This window comes from Callithrix jacchus, chromosome 3, assembly GCF_049354715.1.
Source record: "Callithrix jacchus isolate 240 chromosome 3, calJac240_pri, whole genome shotgun sequence".
NCBI lineage: Eukaryota > Metazoa > Chordata > Mammalia > Primates > Cebidae > Callithrix > Callithrix jacchus.
This window is the reverse complement of record NC_133504.1, coordinates 167347981-167368081: the sequence shown is the minus strand read 5'-3', so window position 1 is coordinate 167368081 and position 20101 is coordinate 167347981. Positions and strand designations below refer to the sequence as shown.

The following is a 20101-nucleotide window of genomic DNA, read 5'->3' as shown; positions in this document are numbered from 1 at the left end:
GATGCATCAGAGTTGCAAAAAGTCTTCTAGAAATTCTGCTACCATGCCCCTCCACCTCCTCGAGAATGTGCCTTTGCTTGTTGAGAATCACAGCTGTGCACATAAAGAGGGCACCGGAAGCACAGGGGCACAGAGGGAGTCAGTAACCACGTTTATTGAACACACAGTGCGGAGTTCTGGGCGAAACACTGGAAGGAAATACAGTGGAGGTTCAGCAGCCATTGTCGGCCTCATGAAGGTTACGTTTTATTTGAACGATGGGGAAGGTTACATTTTATTTGAGCATTTTATTTGAACGTTTTATTTGACACCAGTTAAGCATACATAGACGTGCGTGACCAAGCCACAGAAATACATACATACATGCTTCTTCACTACTATAGACCTATGATGCGAGATTCCCACAGGAGCTGGGGTATAGAAAGCCAGTGAGACACACAGCTTAACTGAAGAGCAAAGATACTAGTCTCCATTCCAGGATTCAAGTTCTGCCGGGCTGCTCTGGGGATGAGTGGGAGCTACCAGAAGACACTAGAAAATACCGGAGAATGATGATGAATGTGTTTTCTTAGCTCTATTAGCCACTGTATTTCAAACTCAAAGTAGCATTCTACTTTAGCATAATATGAAGGCAGTTAAATAGAGTTCTAGAATAGAATAGTTACCAGTACTAATAGAATAGAAATTACTAGAATATTTTTTTTTTAAAAAGAGTAAAATCAGATCTTCTCAAAGGACAGACACAAATTCTAAAAGTTAATACCTTTTAAAATTCTTTTTAAACAAGCTTCTATATGTGAAAGACTTCCCAATAAATTAGGGGAACAGGCATCTTACTGCTATCTGGAAAATTGTTTATATTTTATGTGCTTTTAACATTTTTAAATTTTTTATGTGCTTTAAAAATATTTTAAGGTAGGGTTGCCAGATAAAATACAGGATGCATATTAGCACATGAGACGTGGTCATCCTAAAAACTATTCATTGCTAATCTGAAATTGGAATTTAGCAGCTATTTTTTAGTTTAACATGCCTTTGAAACTTCCAGAACTTCTCAGTAATGGGGGGCCTAATTTATCTTCATTTATATGCTAACACTGTCAGAAAGGAAGACTTACTCCTCCAGCAGGAAAGCTGTGGCTAATGTAGGACTTATTCAAACATCAGAGACATTTTTATTTCTTACATACTTTATCATTGCCATTTTAGCAGTGCGCATTTGAGTCGGCTGAATTTTTACCTTGAAACCTTTGACTGAGGTGGCTAGTGACAGATGGTAAAATTAGATTGCAGTCGGAGGAACAGTCCAGCTTGAAAGATCTCCTGTACTAGTCACAAACTCAAGAATTTCTTCTGTTAGCACCTGACAATCCCCCCTCCAAATTCCAGGCAGCAGTTTCGCATGACTAGTAAAATGAAACTGTTGAAATAGTCATAGAGGCTATGGGCTGATAAGGCCCTGAAAACCAGGGTGTGGACCACGCTGGCTAAGACCCACTGCATCCAACATGGTGCTGGATCTGACCTAGATCCTCCAAAAACGTGACACTCATGTCTTGTTCCATTAAACATCTGTGATGCTTTTCATCATCACTGCTTGTCACTCTTTCCTTTTCCCCTTTCCACACTGATTTTTTTTGATAACTGAAATCCTGTGTGCTACACAGAGCATCAGGTTGGAATCAGTGGTTGGCCATGACCCCATGGAAACAAGAAAAAGCAAAGTTCACTTCTCGGATACCTAGAGGCATGAAACTGTGAACAGTGGGTTTTTCTGGTTTGTTTCCTGTTAGCTTCCCACACTAGCAGGCAAACTTGCTTCTGTAAAATATGCTCATGTTAATTTGTTAAGCAGACAGGACAATGTTGCTCTAAAAAAAATTAAGAAAGAAGTGTTGGTAGACTGAATTGATACATACTGTTCTAGAAATGCACTTCCTGGTATCTGAATGTACAGCTTATATCTTATTTGAGATTTCTAAGTCAGAGGAGAGATATTTCAACATTAATACTGCTTTGAACATTAATTCTGCTAAGAAACGACGTTCACATGAAACTTTAACTGTCATGAAGGAATGTAAAAGTACAATACTAGCTGAATTCTTGTATCTAACTACTATTCTTTTTTTTAAAAAACACCAAAGGGTATACTTATATGTAAAGAACATATTTTGTGTTTGGTTTACATGTATACATACAATTAACCAGTTATTAGCAAGTGTATAGATTGCATTTAAAGGCATAGGCAGCTTTAACATTCAAAAGCTATTTGTTAACTGAGTCCAAGTATGCCAGTTTTAATTCTGGGCCTGACTATACGTATTTCTACATTTGGTCAGGTACATGTAACTTACAATGCTCCTTTGTTCCTGGAGATCTTTTCTGGGAAAAAGGAAGTGTAGATGAATGTAAAAAATTGAGTTGAGGCAAAGAAGCCAGGAGGTTTAATATCATCATACAAAGGAGAAATTAAGTAATATATATCATTAAAATAGAAAAAAAAATCCCATGTACCTTCTGACACTTAACATTTCTTATAGTAAGATAGCATTCCATCCAGCTATTGGCCATGTACTCTTTTCTCTGTAGAAATGCTCAATTCAATTCTGGGTGTAGTGGCTCATGCCTATAATTCCAGCACTTTGAGAGGCCAGGTGGGAGGATTACTTGAGCCCTGGAGTTTGAATCCAATCTGGGCAACATGGTGAAACCCCAACTCTACAAAAAAAAAAAAAAAAAAATACAAAAGTTAGCCAGGCATGGCAGCACATGCCTGTAGTCCCAACTACTATGGAGGCAGAGGTGGGAGGATCACCTGAGCCCACGAGGCAGAGTTTGCAATAAGCTGAGGCGGTCCCACTGCACTTCAGCCTGGGTGGCAGAGCCAGCCCAGCCTCAAAAGAAAAGAAATACTAAGTTCACAATTTCATCTTTCAGACATTTCTTATGCTATTCTGATGTCAACTAGCTTATGACTCTGAATGTTTTTGGCCAACATCAAGATGAAGAAATCAGGCTGCCGTCTTACCCAGGACAAAATGGCCAGAGAGGGTTTGCTTCGTGTTCTCTTTGCGGTTACAATGAGGTGGGCGGCTACGGCGGCTACAGGAAAGAGTGACCGGCTCCCTGCAGGCAGAGCAACCTCCATCATTCCGCATGAATGGAAAAAGCAGAGCATGGAAATGTGTCACAGGAGGAGTGAGAGCCCACCTCGGATGTTCTAGAAGGTTTTGAAGCTCAGCAGGCCCTCATCTCCATTTTGAACACGTGGTTGGCAACTCCGCGTGCAGTCTGAGCCCTACTGGGCTCCTGTCCCTGGCTGCCAAGGTTTCTCTGATGGTGAGTGTTACTGAACATTTCTTGCTTTGAACTACCTAGAAACCAAGTCACAGCCCCACTGGAGCAGTGCTCAGGAATCCAGATGAAGGATGAAAAGCAAACTCTGAAGAGTTCCTGCTGGAGATGGAGCCTTCTTTCTCCATCACCTCTGCTTCCATCTCTTCCCGATCTCTTCTTCCGTTCTTCCTCCTCCGCGTCCTCCCCTCCTTCCTTCTGTGGTGGGGGGTCAGGGACAGCTCACTGGGGTGGCGCCGAGGCGCTCATATGGCTGTAGGAGAACCTGGACAGAGAGGCCCCTGTGGTCCTGCCTTCCTCCTCCTCCCCCACCTCTCCCCTCACCCCTGGGGGACCAGGATTGGGGCAGCAGGGGAAGGTGGCCATGAAGCCGAGGCGGAAGCGTTTGTTCATGAAGCAGTAGATGATGGGGTTGACGCAGGAAGAGGTGTAGGACAGGAGGAGGATGAAGGAAATGGGGGTCCCTGAAAGGCGGCGCTCCGCAGAGGCGGTGTCGTAGGCCCGCCAGGCGTTGGCGCTGAAGATGGGCATCCAGCACAGGAAGAAGAGGACCACGATGACAATGAGCATGCGGATCACCCGCTTCTTGGCCATCAGGTTGGCCGCGGAGCTGCTGCTCCGGATGCGGCTGGCCCTGCTGCTGCTGCTGCTGGTGGACAGCTGCCGGAGCTCCAGCTTCCTCGAAGGCCTGGACTTCTGCAGGTAGCACCCATCGCTGTCCTCATATCTGCCGCTGCTACTGGTGCTGGGTTTCCTTTCTGGGTGGGCAAGAGACATCACTCATTGTTGGGAATGGGTCATCCCAGGTAGAAGGCAGGGAGCCCCCACTTCCCTCCATCAAGAAGGCCAAACCAAACCAGAACTGAAAAACGGCAGACGACCTGGCTTTACACTTTCGTGGGTAAGCGCTGGTCTATACAAGTTCTTCCTTTCAATAAAAAGCTACTTAAAATGGATAGAATGTATCATGAAAATATATTAGGCATGTAGGTTACAAGAAAAAAAATTATTAAAGAATGACAATTCAGCCAGGGGCGGTGGCTCACGCCTGTAATCCCAGCACTTTGGGAGGCTGAGATGGGTGGATCACCTGAGGTGGGGAATTCAAGACCAGCCTGCCCAACATGGTGAAACCCCAGCTCTGCTAAAAATACAACGAATAGCCAGGTGTGGTGGCAGGTGCCTGTCATGGCAGCTACTCAGGAGGCTGAGGCAGGAGAATGGCTTGAACCCGGGAGATGGAGGTTGCAGTGAGCCGAGATCGTGCTGCTGCACTCCAGCCTGGGCGACACAGCAACACTCTGTCTCTCAAAAAGTAAAAAATAAAAAAAATAAGAATACTTTAAAAATCTTCCAATAAAATGTACACTCTGGGTATATCTATTTAAATGATAGAAAACAAGCTTTTGTGCTCGTTTGGCAGAAACACACAGCTACAAGATAGTTACCTTTAGCAGATTTCTTCTGGCTAGCCTCAAATTTTATTCCCTGGTAGAGTTCCAAAGAGATTAAGCCATATGCCACCATCATCACAATTCCGGGAATGAGAAAGAGGATGAGTAACAGGAACGTGTGCCTAATGAAATCAAAAGAAATCCAATAACCAGCAACTCTAGGCCTTCAAACTAAAATGGGAAGGAATGAATAGGGTTTATGTTTATTTTTACTGGCCGGGGCAAACACATTAATTACTAGTATTTAATATCCTTGGCAACTTCACGTCTGGTGAGTAAGAGTCAGTCATTATAAGTTGTTTACTTCTTTTCTTTTTATAGATGAAGTCTCTGATGAAGAACTAGGTTAATTGGAAAAGTTTGGTGTAATACTGTGCTTGAAACAAGTCTATGTATTAAAAAGAACGTAAGCTTTAAAAAATGAAGAGAGTATTTGAATAGCATTTCAATAAAGCTGTTTTAAAAAACCTTAAAAACAAGAGTTTACATTCATTGAGGATTTCTATGTGCTACATACTGGGCATTTGACATATATCATTACATTTAACTCCTATAATAGCTATTGAGGTAGGTGCTATTGTCTTAATACTTAGAGCAGAGAGGAGGAAACTGAGACTTAAAGAGATTAAATAATTTGTCCAAAGTTGCACAGCTGGTAGCAGATGCGGAATGTGAGCCCCCAGAATATGATTCCAGAACCTAGAAGCTATGCTTTTAAGCATCACAGTATGCCATTTGCCAAACAACAGAATAATCAAATACTTAGGCAGGGATGACGGAAAACTGTCTGTGTCTTACAAAACATGCCATTCTAGCTGTTTCTGACCCATAAGCAGCTCAGACATTTACATGGGCATCCATTCTCCATGATCCCATGAAGCTGGCACAGTGGCATAGTCATTCTTGTGCCTGGCGGGGTAGAGCTATGCTTTCTCTAAACATCCTTGATTCCTGAGGAATTGCAGCCTCCTCCTTTATGAGTCTGGCCCCTAAATCACTTCTGCAGTCTGGCATGTGTGAGGTTACATGATTAGGCCATAAAATTGTCAGAGGCTCATGGTGGCTGGGCCATTTCTCATTTCAATTTGACATGTTTTGATAAGATTGCTTTTCAAGCCTTGGAACTATCCCTCTCATTTGCAATGTAATTCCTTTGTGTGGGTGCTACTTGGTTGAAATGAAAGAAGGAAAGCAAAGAAAGCAGAGATGATCTCAGTTTGGGGCTATTACTGAATGTCTAGTTCCCTGCTTCGAAAACATCCTTGGACTTGGTAAATATAATACCCTGCGATTTGTGTAGCCTTTTTTATAATGACATTTTTATGCACATATTCTCCTTTGTATCTTACAGCCACCCAATGAGGTAGATGTTTAAAATATCCATATTTTTGACTCCTTATAGAAATAAGGAACCTGATGTTGAGAGAGGTTATGTGAACTGGACCAAGGCCGCCAGTTAGTAGGGCAGAGGAACCAGCATTAGAATCTTGCCTTTTCATTTTTGGTAAAATGCTCTGGGTAAGTGGCATAGCTGCAGCTCTAAGAAAACTCATGTGGGATTTGAGACTCACTCCCTGCTCTGTTTTAATTCTTTAGACATAGAAAATCATGGCCAGGTGCAGTGGCTCGTGCCTGTAATCTCAGCACTTGGGGAGACCAAGGTGGGAGGATCACTTGAGTCTTAGAATTCAAGACCAACCTAGGCAATAGAGTGAGACCCAGCCTCTGTTTTAAAGTAAACGTTTTATTTAAAAAAGCAAGAAAAGCATAGCTCTACAATTCATCTAGCCTAACCCGCCACTCAACATTGAGAAGCATACTGCATAATGATTAAGCACAGAGGCTCTGCCCCTTCCTTAGGTTTGCGAATTGGGAAACTTAACCTTTCCAAGCCTCAGTTTCTTCCACTGCAAAATGGGCACAGTACTAATAATACCTACCCTAGAGTGTTTCCAGAGGACTGATTGACTTAATATATGCATGGCATTTAAAACAGAACTTGCTAAAAGTTTGCTATCTCAATGGTCCTAGAACAAGGCTAGAATGACCTTCTCAGAAAGTCTCCAGAAACTGATCCCCCAACCACTCTGGGCAACACATCTCAGTTTTTCATAATATTGGAAAACTATGTCAAGTTGTATTTTTAAAATAAACACAATGCAACCTTACCAGGACTGCTGCATAACATCATTTGGCAGTAGAAAGCGGCACATATTCGCAGTCTGGTTGTCGTTTTTGGTAAAAGGCACCAAGTTGCTGTAAATGGGGTACGGAGTCATGATGGTAAACGAAAGGCACCAGGTAGCAGCAATCACCTTCAAAGCATGGGACTTCGTTTGCCAGACCCGGGACTGCAATGGTTTGCAAATCGCACCATATCTCTCTAGAGATATGGCCACCAGATTAAAGGTAGATACACTCACAGAGGTGCCTGGGAAAAGAACAAAGAAGCTGGTTGTGTTAGCTCTGAAATCCAAGGTTTATTTGCACATTAGCTTCAACATATCTGATCTGCACAGGTTTGATGTCAAAGGAAAACACTTGGAAGGTAAAGAAATATTGTGTATGTATATTTTTAAAAGACGATTTATTCTCAGCTGTGTTCCAGAAAGGGTTTAAGGCAGTTAAAGAAATGGATTTGTAAATAGATCCCATCGCCAATTTTTAATAAGTTTACTGAGATTTGATTCCACCTAACTCCTACTTGGGCTCAAGGTGCTCATTAATTAATAACCAAGGGGATGAAATTCATTCTTGTCCCCACGGAAGAGGTTTTCCTAAAATCTGAAAAGAAGCTCTAATGTCGAGTATGGTCTGCATAGTGAAGTTGACCTTAAAAACCCGAGATTCTCAAGGGCTCAGTGACCCTGAAAGGTCACTGTGATCTGAGCCAGAGGCATGAAGACCTTTTTCTGAAAATTTTGAGTACACACTGTTTTTAACAGTGAAATACTCTATATTTCAAAATGTAGCTTGTTGAAAAACATAAGTAGTAAAAAAGACAAGGGAAAATGCCCTATAACTAAAGGTGTCTCTGGGTAGGGACCAAAGTCTCCCGACTCATTGTTTTTGCTTTTCTGTATGTTGCAGACTGAGCAAGCATCACCATTACAGTGAGAAAGAGATCAAATAGACCTCATTTAAAATCATGTATTTCTTGGCTGGGTGCAGTGGTTCATGCCTATAATACCATCACTTTGGGAGTGTGAGGCAGGCAGATCACTTGAGGTCAGGAGTTTGAGACCAGCCTGGCCAACATGATGGTAAGTAGAGAAGGGGTTTTACCATCTCTACTTTAGTATCTCTAAAGTATATACATCTCTACTAAAAGTATAAAAATTAGCCTGGCATGGTTGCATGTGCCTGTAATCCCAGCTACTCGGGAGGCTGAGGCAGAAGAATCGCTGGAACCTGGGAGGCCAAGATTGCACCACTGCACTCCAGCCTGGGCAACAGAGCAACACTCCGTCTCAAAAATAAAATACATAAAATCATGTACTTCTTGGTCTTAGATGGACCATGGAAAAAAAATTAAAATAAAAAATAAATAAAATCATGTGCTTCAACATTGTCCAAAAGCTTAACTTTCATTATTTTTGTATTTGTGTATGCATACTTATTAAGATGTTCTATTATTCCCTTAAAATTCCCTGTAGAGTCCTTCCACTATAAATTCTGTCAATTCTGTGATTGATATGATTTCTTAAATGAAATGAAACCATGATTTCTTACGAAAACATAAAACCATGCTTCTTATCAAAACATGAAACTATGATTTCTTAAACCTCAGAATTCATATAAATTTGGGAGCAGAGGTCCTTAAACTGGGGTCCCTAGATTCTCATTATGCTTATAGATATAAACTAATTCTCTGAAGTGATATCCAAAAATGTCATTTTTCTAGGGAGCCTAGCTCTAGCTCTCCTTAGTCTTAAAGGAGTATGTGACCCCAAACCATTAACTAAACACTCATCTGGGGATAAGATTTGCCATGTTTTACTAAATTTGACCTGAAAGAGTTGATGACATTTAGAGTTGAGATATAGCCCCAAACCCTCTAAGGGTCATTTCTGCGTAATGGGTCCTCAATTCCTCAATAACTATAAATTCACTGGCAGGCAGGCATTCTTTTTGTTTTTGCTACAAATTAGGAGCTAATGAATGTTAATCGTTAGTATTGAGGAGTTTGCAAAATTAAGAGAAGAACCTAAATGATTGGAACTAGGAATCCAACAAAATCATTATGGTATTTCAAATACTTTCAGAATGATGTTGTTTTTCTTTTTTGGCAAATAATTTTTTTTGTGGAGTTGAAATTTACATAATGTAAAATTAAACATTTCAAACTTAACAATTCTGTGGCACTCACAATGTTTTGCCACCATGCAAACACTCATTTTAAATCTCCGTTCACATTCTCTGGTTAAGACTCCCAAATAGTATTACCGTAAGAAATATATAGATGGGCCTCGGACGTCTACAGCGCTAGTTGTTATTATTGCTTCATTTAACAATGATCATTTATGATGATCTTTTTCCTTTGTAAGTTTTTTTTGTTTGTTTGTTTTTAGAGGACTAGGTCATGAATTGATACATTCTTGGTTTTTGGTGGCACGAGCGTCAGTAATTCATCATCATTTTGTCAGCGCGGAATCCCACTTCCTCAATTGAGAAAAATGAAGACTTCTGAAGCTTTCTGGTCATTGAAGGCTGCCCTAGCCCAACTCAGTTCTGCATATTTTGCAAGCCTTGGGTCAGAACAAAAATTAATTCCCTTCTTATTTCCCACCTCTTCCCCTCTCCCAACTACTTCTCAGAAAGGGCAAGGGACAAGGCAATTTGGCATCAAGAGGGGACCAAGAAATGTGTTTTTGTTCAGCTTCAGGGCAACCACAGCGGTTGGCAAACTGAGGCAGCATGCTCACCACTGTGTAGCTATTAATCTGGGTTCGAATTGCAGCTCTGTTGCTCATCACCTGTGTGGTTTTAGGCACATTATGAATCTCTTTGTGCCTCTGTTTCCTCCCTAGTGAGACAAGGAAGAATCATTGCATTTACTTCATAGAGTGGTTGGGAAATAAAGTAAGATCTTTATCTGGGAGTAAAAGCACTTAGTATCACATCGGGTGCATAAAAGCTCTAAAAACATTAACTGTTATGATTTTCATTATCATCATTTTGATTGGCATAGTAGCTACATATCTCAGCCGATCAGAATCAGCTTACTGACTCCACACCCCCCAGGAACAAATTCAACTCCTCATCTACGGGCAGAGACCTCTCTCTCTCTCTCTCTCTCTCTCTCTCTCTTCCTCTCCGCCAGAGAATGTCCCAGCTTTTCGGAGAATGGGCTGGGAAGTGAATTCTGAGAAGAGAATCTGGAACTGTGATAGAACTGGTTTTCAAATAGTCCCCGTTCCCAAGAAAACAAGATAAACAATGACAAAGAACCCACCTCCATAATCCTCACCCTCCCTAGAAGCCAGGACTCAAGTTGGGTAGCGATCAGGACACAGTCAACAGCTTCCAGAAAGGGACAGGGCAGCCTTAAAGTCACTTTTGATTTCAAACAGAAGTAGGCAAGTCCCTGTTCCCTTCAAACAGAAGCAAGCATCAACCGCCTCTGTGTGTTTCCTATCAAATTATTTCACTCTTAGAAACTGACCTCTGACATGGATGATGGGGTCCGACTTGTGGGGAACGAGTAAGGATGACTGGCTGTCAAGCCAGCCCCAATGTCTTTGCACACAGCTGTGCACAGCCTGATGTTCTGTGTTCCAGCGCTCAGCAGGACTCCTCTGTTGTGACTGTCGGAGGTTTGGGAAGGTCTGGGGCTGAGTGGGGTCTGGAGCAAGCTCCAGAAAGAGTCACCAGCCATAACTTACCCATGAAGTAGGTGGTGGTCTTGCAAACGGCACTCCCGAAGATGAAATCCTTGAGCAGGTTGGGGATGAGGTTGAACGGCATGCAGAAGAGGCAGAGCATGAGGTCGCTGACAGCCAGGGAGAGGAGGAAGATGTTGGTGACCGTCCGCATCCGCTTGTTCCGAATCAGCACGGTGATGACCAGCGTGTTTCCCAGCACGCTGAGCAGGAATATCAAGGAGTACAAGAGAATCTGCACTGCTGGCTGCCACTCTGCAGAGAGTAACAGGAGCAAGACGGAGGGATGAAGGTGATGCGAGCGGAATGCTAAAACCAAAGCGAAGGGCAATTTCCTGCCGATTTCCCCCCAACCGGGGTACATCATTGGACCCACGATTCCTGTCCTGACAACATTTTGCAGAAAGAAACTGAGGAAAGCAGAGACTGAATTATTTTGTTCTTAGAAGGTTGGTTTGTTAAAGGATCACTCGGGTAATCACTTTTTCTTAAGAACAAAGCTTCTCAAGTGAACAGTGATCAGTTTCTTTCCTAGCTGCTTAGCATTATTTCGCTTTAATCACTTCACGCTGGGTTTCCCCCCAAGAAAAGGCAACAGCTGCGTGGTGACAGCGCCTTTTCTGCTGTGCTTGTAAGTTCAGGCTTTGACACTTGTACCCCCTCTTGCTTCACTCAGCTCTTCCTCCCGGCTTTTGTTCCCCCAAGTCCTATTCATGAACGCCTAACTCTCCCATGGGGGACAATAGGAATCTTTGACTCTATTCTGCTTTTTAATCTCTTCTGCAAACTTCTGAACATATGACTTTATCCAGCCTTGCCTCACAATGACTTTATTATATATGATTTTTATCAGCCTCGCCTTTGCTGATTTCTCCTGCAACTCAATAGTTTTCTGAATTAAAATAACAGCCTCCGACACTTACCTTTGGAAGGATGAGGCTGATCCAAACAGAAAAGCGTCTCATTTTCGAGCCCGAGTTCGCAGGGAGGAGAGATGTTGCTTCCATTCACAAGAAGGCTATCCACCACATCCATCCTTGCCTGCTGCTTTCCACCAAGTGCTGGAGAGCTGGTGAATTGCTCACTCCCGGCTCATTCCTCTAATGACCAGAGCGTCTCCCAAATGCAACCTGGCATGGAGGAGCAGGGAGGGAGGGATTTCCAGGTGTGGGCTTTTCCAGCCATTCCTAAAGGCGACTTGAGTTCACCATGCTCACTCCAGCTGGGCAAGCATTTGCCCTCCTGTTGTGGAAAAGGCAGTGTAAGCCAAGCCTGCTCCACCTTCACCCCCCACACCCCCACCCCACCCTCTCCTGGGCCAGTCTTAGGGCCCTGAGCACAGATAGCCTGGCTACAAGTTAACCCTTCTCAGAGTGTGGCTGCTTTTATACACACATGTGTACACATGCACAAACACACGCACATACACACACACGCTTCCCCAGTACTCCTCTATACCTGTTACCATCCCAGACGTATGCAGAAGAACCGGCTGTGTGAGACAGGAACAATTAACACGTAACAGATCCGATAATGCAGACCATCAGGCCTAAAGGACAGGAGGGACTGTGTTCTACCTCCTTATAGAAAAGCAATTAGTGCCTTTTTAGCTTTGGAACCATGCCCGGTGGTGTGTGTGTGGCCAGACTGCTGGGTGGTTGTTGTTACTTAACACGGTGTTATTTCTGTGGTCTCTGCCCTCGTTACCTAGGATTGAGGCACTTTTGAACACAGGTACCTGCATCCTTATTACAAAAAGGTTAATAAGGTTTCTTCTTCATTCATGAATTCATTCGTTCAGCATGTCTTCATTGAGATTCACTCATTGCCAGGCACTTTTCTAGCATGTCAGCAAATAATGAGCAAAATCTTTTCAGGTAGTAAGTACTACGAAGGAAGTAAAGCAGGGAGATGTGATGTATACAAACAGATTGGGGATGGGGATGCTGATTTTATCTAGGGGGACAGGGTCTTGTTCTGTCACCCAGGTTGCAGTGCAGTGGTGTCATCACGGCTGGCTGCAGCCTTGATCTCCCTGGCTCAAGCAATCCTCCTACCTTAGCCTCCTCAGTAGCTGGGACTACAGGCACACACCACTAAGCCCAGCTGATTTTTTTAGTTTTAGAAGAGAGGAGGTCTCGCTATGTTGCCCAGGCTGGTCTCAAGCTCCAGAACTCAAGCAATCCTTCTGCCTTGGCCTCCCAGTGTTGGGATTACAGGCTCGAGCTACTGTGCCCGGCCTGGGGCTGCTAATTTAGAAGGGGTGGTCAGGAGAGGCTTCTCAAGGCGGGGACTGTGATCTGAGACCTGAACCACAAGAAGGATGAAGTCAAGATTCAGGGGCAGCTTTTCCCAGGCAAAAGGAGGAGGATTTTTAGAAGCAGAAACAGCAAGTGCAAAGGTCCTGAGGTGGGAATGAGTGTGGCTTCACTGAGGTACAAATAGAAGCAGGAGTGAGTGAGGGGCAAACAGCAGGACATGAGATCAGAGCGGGGGGCCAGCTCAGAGGTCTGGGTGTTCCATGAGGCTCTGTGGTGCTGGAAAGACTCTCAACCCCCATTGCACAGATCACCTCCTCAGGTCAGACCCTTTGGAAAGCAGACGACAATGGCTGCAGAACCTGCGTTTCTGAGGCGCTGCTTGGCTGCACTGAGACTTGATCCTTTTGTAGATACCCGTGGGGCTCCTTGTATACTGACAATGCTTCCACTGGCAGAGCTGCATGCTACATCTTGCTGAGTCTCTGGCAGACACAGAGGAACTAACTGGCATTTTTACTGTCAATGTGGGGCTGGAAAGACAGTGGTGCCTCTTTTCTTTGAAGCCATGAAGACCACATGGTTGGGGGCACTTAGTCACAGAAACCAGAAGGGGAAGGGACATTGGAGAAGCTGTGGATGTCATTAGGAGGACAGACTTGGGATCAAATCCTGGCTTCACTGGTTATTTACTAGGAAATATTGGGCAAGTTTCTTTCTTTCTTCCTTTCTTTTCTTTCTCTTCCTTCCTTCTTCTCTTCTCTCTTTCTTTCCTTCCTTTCTTTCTTCCTTCCTTTCTTTCTTTTCTTTTCCTTTCTTTCTTCTTTCTTTCTTTCTTTTTTTCTTTCTTTCTTTCTTCCTCCCTCCCTCCCTCCCTCCCTTCTTTCCTTCCTTCCTTCCTTCCTTCCTTCCTTCCTTCCTTCCTTCCTTCCTTCCTTCCTTCTTTCCTTCCTTCCTTCCTTCCTTCCTTCCTTTTTTCTTGCTCTGTTGACCAGGCTGGAGTGCACTGGCATGATCTGGGCTCACTGCAAACTCCACCTCCCAATCACAAGCAACTGTTGTGCCTCAGCCTCCTGAGTAGCTAGAATTACAGGCATGCACCACCACACCTAACTAATTTTTGTATTTTTAGTAGAGATGGGTTTCCCCAAGTTCCTGACCTCAAGTGATCCACTTGCCTTGGCCTCCCAAAGTGCTGGGATTACAGGCGTGAGCCACTGTGCCCAGCTTGGGCAAGTTTCTTAACCTAAGACTCGTTTCCATTGGTCAAATGGGGTTCAAAATGATCTAATAGGTATCTGTTATGAAGATTGAATGATTAACTCTTCAAGATTGAGTGTCTGACATACAAAAGGTTCAATAAATCATAGCAGCAGTATTTATAGCCTTCATACAATAATGGCTATTTTCCTGTTACAAATGAGAAAGCTGAGGCTCCCAGTGGCCATGTGCTTTGCTGGTGAGAACCAGTGGTGGATTTCCCCTCCAGGACCCTGCAGACCCCATCCTCACACCACTTCCCATGGTGTGGAGCTTTGCATCCTTATTCTAGCATTGTGCAGCCTGTTTGGAGCCAGGGCTCTTGTCTCTACTCTTCCTTCCTGCCGTCAGTCCTTTTGGCTGAATCTTCCCTGTATACAGATGATGGACCCTGCTCACTGTGCATTGACCCAGAGCAGCTGTGTTCTGATGTGAGAAGGGATGAGCATCCAGGGTTTCGGCTGCTGCTTCAACTACTCCAGCTGGGCAGACATCATCAGCCCTTCAGGGTGCCTCCTGCTGAGGCTGGTCAGGCCCATCAGCAGCTGCTTCAAAGGCTGGGGGTCAGTGGCTCTGTAGGTCCAAGAACTAGAATAGCAGAGGGCTGGACATTGACCTGCCCTGAACCAAAATGGAGCCCAATTTGGGACAAGTTCCTCCTTTCCCTTCCCTTCCCTTTCCCTTCTTCCTATTCTGTTTTCTCCCCCTGCTCATTGGTTGGCAGGAAGTGGGAGTGGGAGATGTGGTGGATGCTAGCAACTTGGTGAACTCACGGTTTGGGGAATGGCAGCATATTTGAGTATTATTTTGCACAGACTTTACTGCACAACTGAATTACCTGGGTTAGTGGTTTAGAAATGGTGATTTTGGCCAGGTGTGGTGACTCACACCTGTAATCCCAGCACTGTGAAAGGCCAAGGCAGGCGGATCACAAGGCCAGGAGCTTAAGACCAGTCTGGACAACATAATGAAATCCTGTCTCTACTAAAGATACAAAAAATTAGTCAGGCATGGTGACAGGTGCCTGTAATCCCAGCTACTCAGGAAGCTGAGGCAGGGGAATTGCTTGAACCCATGAGGCAGAGGTTGCAGTGAGCCAGGATTGCGCCATTGCACTCCAGCCCAGGTGACAGTATGAGACTGTGTTTCAAAAAAAAAAAAAAAAGGTTGTTTCCAGACTTTCCTCCCGGAGTTATGATCCCTCAGCCCTGACCCTGGAAATCTGCATTTTTATCCAGCATGCCTGGGAATTTGGAGATCACTTGTGAGGAAGGATCTCAGGGTCACTTGTGAGAAAGCTTCCTGGGAACCATTAAGAGGGCGAGGGGACATATCAGAAGGCAGAAATTGAAGCCTGATCTTCACCCCTGGCTGGCTGGGAAGCATGAACAAAGAAATTACTTAACTTTTCTGAATCTCAGCTTGCTCATCTGTAAAAGAGAGATAAAATAATGCTACTATAAATAAAACAATACATGGAGAGAACTCAGAACCATGCCTGGAACATAGTGCTGGATACGAATTGTTATTATTAATGGATAAGATTAATTCCAGGGAAGCTGTATTTATCCTGTTATCACAGCCAGATTAAAGGTTTGTATTAATATCTTCAATACCCTAGCCCAATATCTGGCATATAGTATGTGCTTGGTAAATATGCATAAATCTTGCTGTTTAGCAAGAATTAGAGGGGCCAATATTTCATTGCTTATTACACCCATTGATAACTCTGTTACATTGATTCCTTTTCTTGTCATCTCTGGATCTTTCACTTTGAATTTGTAAGCCCGTGTGATATGGTTTGGTTGTGTCCCCACCCAAATCTCACCTTGAATTGTAGTTCCCATAATTCCCACGCATGATGGGAGGGACTGGATGGGAGGTAATTGAATCATTGGAGTAGGTCTTTCCCTTGCTGTTCTTGTGATAGTGAATACGTCTCACAAGAGTTGATGGTTTTATAAAGGGGAGCTCCCCTCCATATGCTCTGCCTTGCCTGCCACCATGTAAGATGTGACTTTGCTCCTCATTTGCCTTCCACCATGATTGTGTGGCCTCCCCAGCCATGTGGAACTGTGAGTCCATTAAACCTCTTTCCTTTATAAATTACCCAGTCTTGGGTATGTCTTTATTAGCAGCATGAAAGCAGACAAATACACCATATTACCCAAGAGTTCAACTAAAGAAAAAAAGAGAATTGTAATGAAAGATTCCAATGCACTTTCAAGGGAAAAGCTGTTGCATTTCAAGAGTGTTAGCCCTTTTTTCACTCCTCAGCATACATTATGGTGAGTGCTTCGTAAGCACCAGGTGCTGTGTTTGGTGCTAGGAATTTTGTGAGCCAAGTGGATGAAATTTCTGTCCTCATGAAATTGCTGTCCACTGTGGGACACAGAAGATGAATAGCCTGGGCAAAGTGGAAATGCCTTCTCACCTTGGAGACCTACCCTGTGATTAGGCACAGGGTGAATTGATACAAATGGGCTAAAGTGAATTGGAATGGCATAAATGCCTTCCCTCTCTCCGAGGCACACACAGACATGCAGGGCATAAGCCCAGGTGCCTCCTGCAGTCCACAAAACCCTTTAAGTACTGGGGACTCTCTTCTCTGTCAAACCCTGCCCTAGAAGGAGAAGACTTGAGCAATCTCCCTGATTGCTTGATAATGGTTCCTGAATAATAACATTTTTAACTGTTCTACAGACTATTCTCCATTTTAAGAAAAAATTGTTCTAAAACTCCTAAAGGATTTACACGTACTTTTCCCCTTATTATGACATTAATCACATGCTCATTGAAAATTTTTTAACAATAAAGAAAAATAGGCATAATTATATCACAAATATATTTTGGGGCCCTACATAATTCATTCTCAATGTGGTGCTACTTTCAGAGAAACTCAGAAACTCAGAGGTAGTGAGCAGGCAATTTCATGTTATGGGAGAGTCAATTCATAGGGCAGCCTGACATTTCTTAAAATTCTCTCACCTCTCTGCAGTTTCTCCATACACTCTGATGCTCAGATTGTGCTTCCCTGAATTCACCATTCTCACTCCATTCCCAAACTCACTCAGAGTGCCGCTTGGTAGGGTTTTTCTATTTTCCTTCCTCTAGCCTTCTCAGCCTTCTGGAACTGGCTGACTGGGACCTCTCTTCCTCCTCATTGCGTTAGGGCCATGCTGGGTTGCTCTGGGAAGAGGTGTTTTGTTTTGTTTTTGCACATCACTCCTTTATTACGCTGATCTGGAAAAAAGATTTAGTACAGTTATGCTCAAAGGAACACTGGACCCATGTGGCAGAGCCAAGCAACTAGAACATGATTCAGAAATCAGTGAGACACCTGGACAGGACCAAGAGGCATTTCACTGCCACAAAACAAGGTGGGGAGGCATTCGGAAACACAGCAGGAAGCACTCCTGCCCCTCAGAGGTCAAGGAGCTGATCCCATATTGGTATGAGGAATGGTTTATTTTCTGATGACCATGTGTGGTATTATTTCAACCGCCACAAGGGACCCCAAAAGGGTTATTGTTTTGTACTATTTATATATACTATGCTTTCTTCTTTTTATATAAAAGTAAATGTAACACCTAAACTAAATTCAGGATTCATCCCAACCTCCTAGAGCCAGCTTCTCTGGGGTCAGGGGGGAAACATTTTTCATATCACCATGCAGGTTACATTCATCTGCCACTGGAATGACTAGAGCCCCCAGGCAGTGGCCTGACTGCAGACGAGCAGAGGACTGGCTCCTGGGGGTAGACAGACTCTCTTGCTTCTCTTCAGTGATCACAGCTTAGCATGTTCCTCCCTTCAAGTCCTTAGTAAACAAAGTACTTGCAAAAGCCCGTCACTACCTTTCAACTCTCTTGGAACCTGTGCCCTAGAAGTGCAATTCTCACTAGAATGTATGAAGGGAGTGGGTACAGGAGACAAAATGGCTAAAATGAAAATGGGAGCCACCAGTCCCCATCTGCAGCTACAACTCAAGATGTCTACAGGTGTAGTTAGTGTGACATGTGCAGGAGGGAGGGGTAGAGGGATGCAACCGGCAGGGAGGGTGCTCCTGGGGACAGCAGCCTGCCTGCTGGCCTTCACTTCTTGGCCTTGCCCTGGGCAGCCGCAGCTTCCATGGCTTTACCCACGGTCTCTTCATCCCCAGGAACCGCATTCAAATTCTTGTCCAATTCATAGACAATGGGAATACCAGTCAGCAAGTTCAGCTCCATGATAGCCTCTTCAGAGAGACCCTCCAAATGCTTGACAATGCCCTGGAGGCTGTTGCCATGGGCTGCAACCAGTTCCTGTTTCCCCTCCTTGATCTGGGGAACTATTTCTTCGTTCCAGAAGGGCAGAGCTCTAGCAATCATGTCCTTCAGACTCTCACAGGAGGGTAACTGATCTTCTGTGAGGTCTGCATACCTGCGATCCTTACTGATGTTGCTGTAGAAAGGATGGTCGGGCTCCATTGGACGTGGTAGGACATCATAGGAGCACCTCCATATCTTCACCTACGCCTCACCATGCTTTGCAGCAGTTTCTGCTTTATTGAGACCAGTTAGACCCCCATAGTGCCGCTCATTGAGGCGCCAAGTCCTCACCACTGGCAGCCACATCTGATCAATGGCATCTAGCACTGTCCAGAGGGTCCGGATCGCCCTCTTCTGCACTGAGGTGAAGCAGATGTCAAACTCATAGCCAGCATCTCGCAGTGCCTGCCCGCCACAGTTTGCCTCCTTGTGGCCTGCCAGACTCAGATCAGCATCGTACCAGCCGCTGAAGCTGTTCTCCAAGTTCCACGAGCTCTCGCCGTGCTGGATCAGCACCAGTTTGTAGGCGACCATGGCTGCAGGATAGGGATGCCGCACCCTGCTCTGGGAAGAGTCAATGCACTGAGGCTCTCATGTACCCCTGGTCCCCATGGAAGGCAGCTTGCAACCAGCCTCTCAAGTTCCTCATCATCCCCCAGCTGCCTCCTTCGAAAAAGCATTGTGGACCTTGGCTGATGTATAGATCCCTCTCCCTTAAACAGAGGAAAGCCAGTACCATGTCTACTTGAAGATGTCACTTAGTGAACTGTAGCTGGGCTTTGAGCAAGCAGCTTTGCCTCTTTGAGTCTTCATTTCCTCGCCGGAAAATGGATTCACAGTGATAACACCTCAGAGGCTGCTGGGACCTTACTTGTCACAATGCGTGTAAGAGCACTTCACATGCCATAGGGGTTCAGTAAATGATAATGACAAACAAAAAAATATATTGATAGAAACATTAAAACCAACCCTGATAGAACTGTCTCAGGATAGTCTTTGTAATGATTTGGTGGTTATCCGTTCAGCCTTTTCCTCTAAATACATTCTTAAAACAAGAGAGATTTGGAATAACACTCCGTATACCATAATTATTCTACTCATCACTCTCTTGAAAATGTAACTTTAAAATAAATTTTTCTCTTAAAATGAGAAATATGGTTTTTGCAGCATAATGGAAAAATGTATTTAAAAAATTTAGATAGACAAGAAAGTAAAAATATCTATAACCCCATCATCCAGAGAATTTCAAAATTGCTTTAGATACATACTATTTTGTATATTTCTTTTGTATATGTCTTTTCTTCACTTAACATTATCTCATGATTCCATGGTTTTTTTTTTGTTTTTTTTTTTTGAGATGGGGTCTTGCTTTGTCACCCAGCCTAGAGTGCACTGGTGCAATTTTGGCTCACTGCAGCCTTGACCACCTGGGCTCAAGTGATCCTCCAACTTCAGCTTCCCCTGTAGCTGGGACTATAGGCACACCTCACCATGCCTGAGTACTTTTTGTGTTTTTAGTGGAGACGAGATTTCTCCATGTTGCTTGGGCTAGGAATCCTCCCGCCTTGGCCTCCCAAAGTGCT

General features: G+C 44.1%; 1 protein-coding gene and 1 pseudogene across 1 annotated transcript; both read right to left on the bottom strand.

Moving 5' to 3' along the window:
• Window positions 1-208: 208 nt before the first annotated feature.
• Window positions 209-11753, bottom strand: CCKAR (cholecystokinin A receptor). Its single transcript, XM_002745931.5, has 5 exons — window positions 11614-11753; window positions 10694-10945; window positions 6978-7239; window positions 4803-4930; window positions 209-4112 (listed from the first exon to the last, which is right to left on the bottom strand). Exons 1-5 carry the CDS (start codon window positions 11723-11725, stop codon window positions 3577-3579), a joined length of 1290 nt encoding a protein of 429 aa, XP_002745977.1. The 5' UTR covers window positions 11726-11753; the 3' UTR covers window positions 209-3576.
• Window positions 11754-18302: 6549 nt separating this feature from the next.
• LOC100403032 (phosphoglycerate mutase 1-like) lies at window positions 18303-19052 on the bottom strand (annotated as a pseudogene).
• Between the last annotated feature and the right edge of the window lie 1049 nt (window positions 19053-20101).

Bases quoted from the DNA above. Each gene is read 5' to 3' on its own strand.
- CCKAR (XM_002745931.5), bottom strand. From the start codon at position 11,725: ATGGATGTGGTGGATAGCCTTCTTGTGAATGGAAGCAACATCTCTCCT. The intron at 4,931-6,977 runs GTAAGGTTGCAT...TGATTTCATTAG, and splicing joins GATGTTATGCAGCAGTCCTG to GCACACGTTCCTGTTACTCA. The intron at 4,113-4,802 runs GTAACTATCTTG...TTGCCCACCCAG, and splicing joins CCAGAAGAAATCTGCTAAAG to AAAGGAAACCCAGCACCAGT.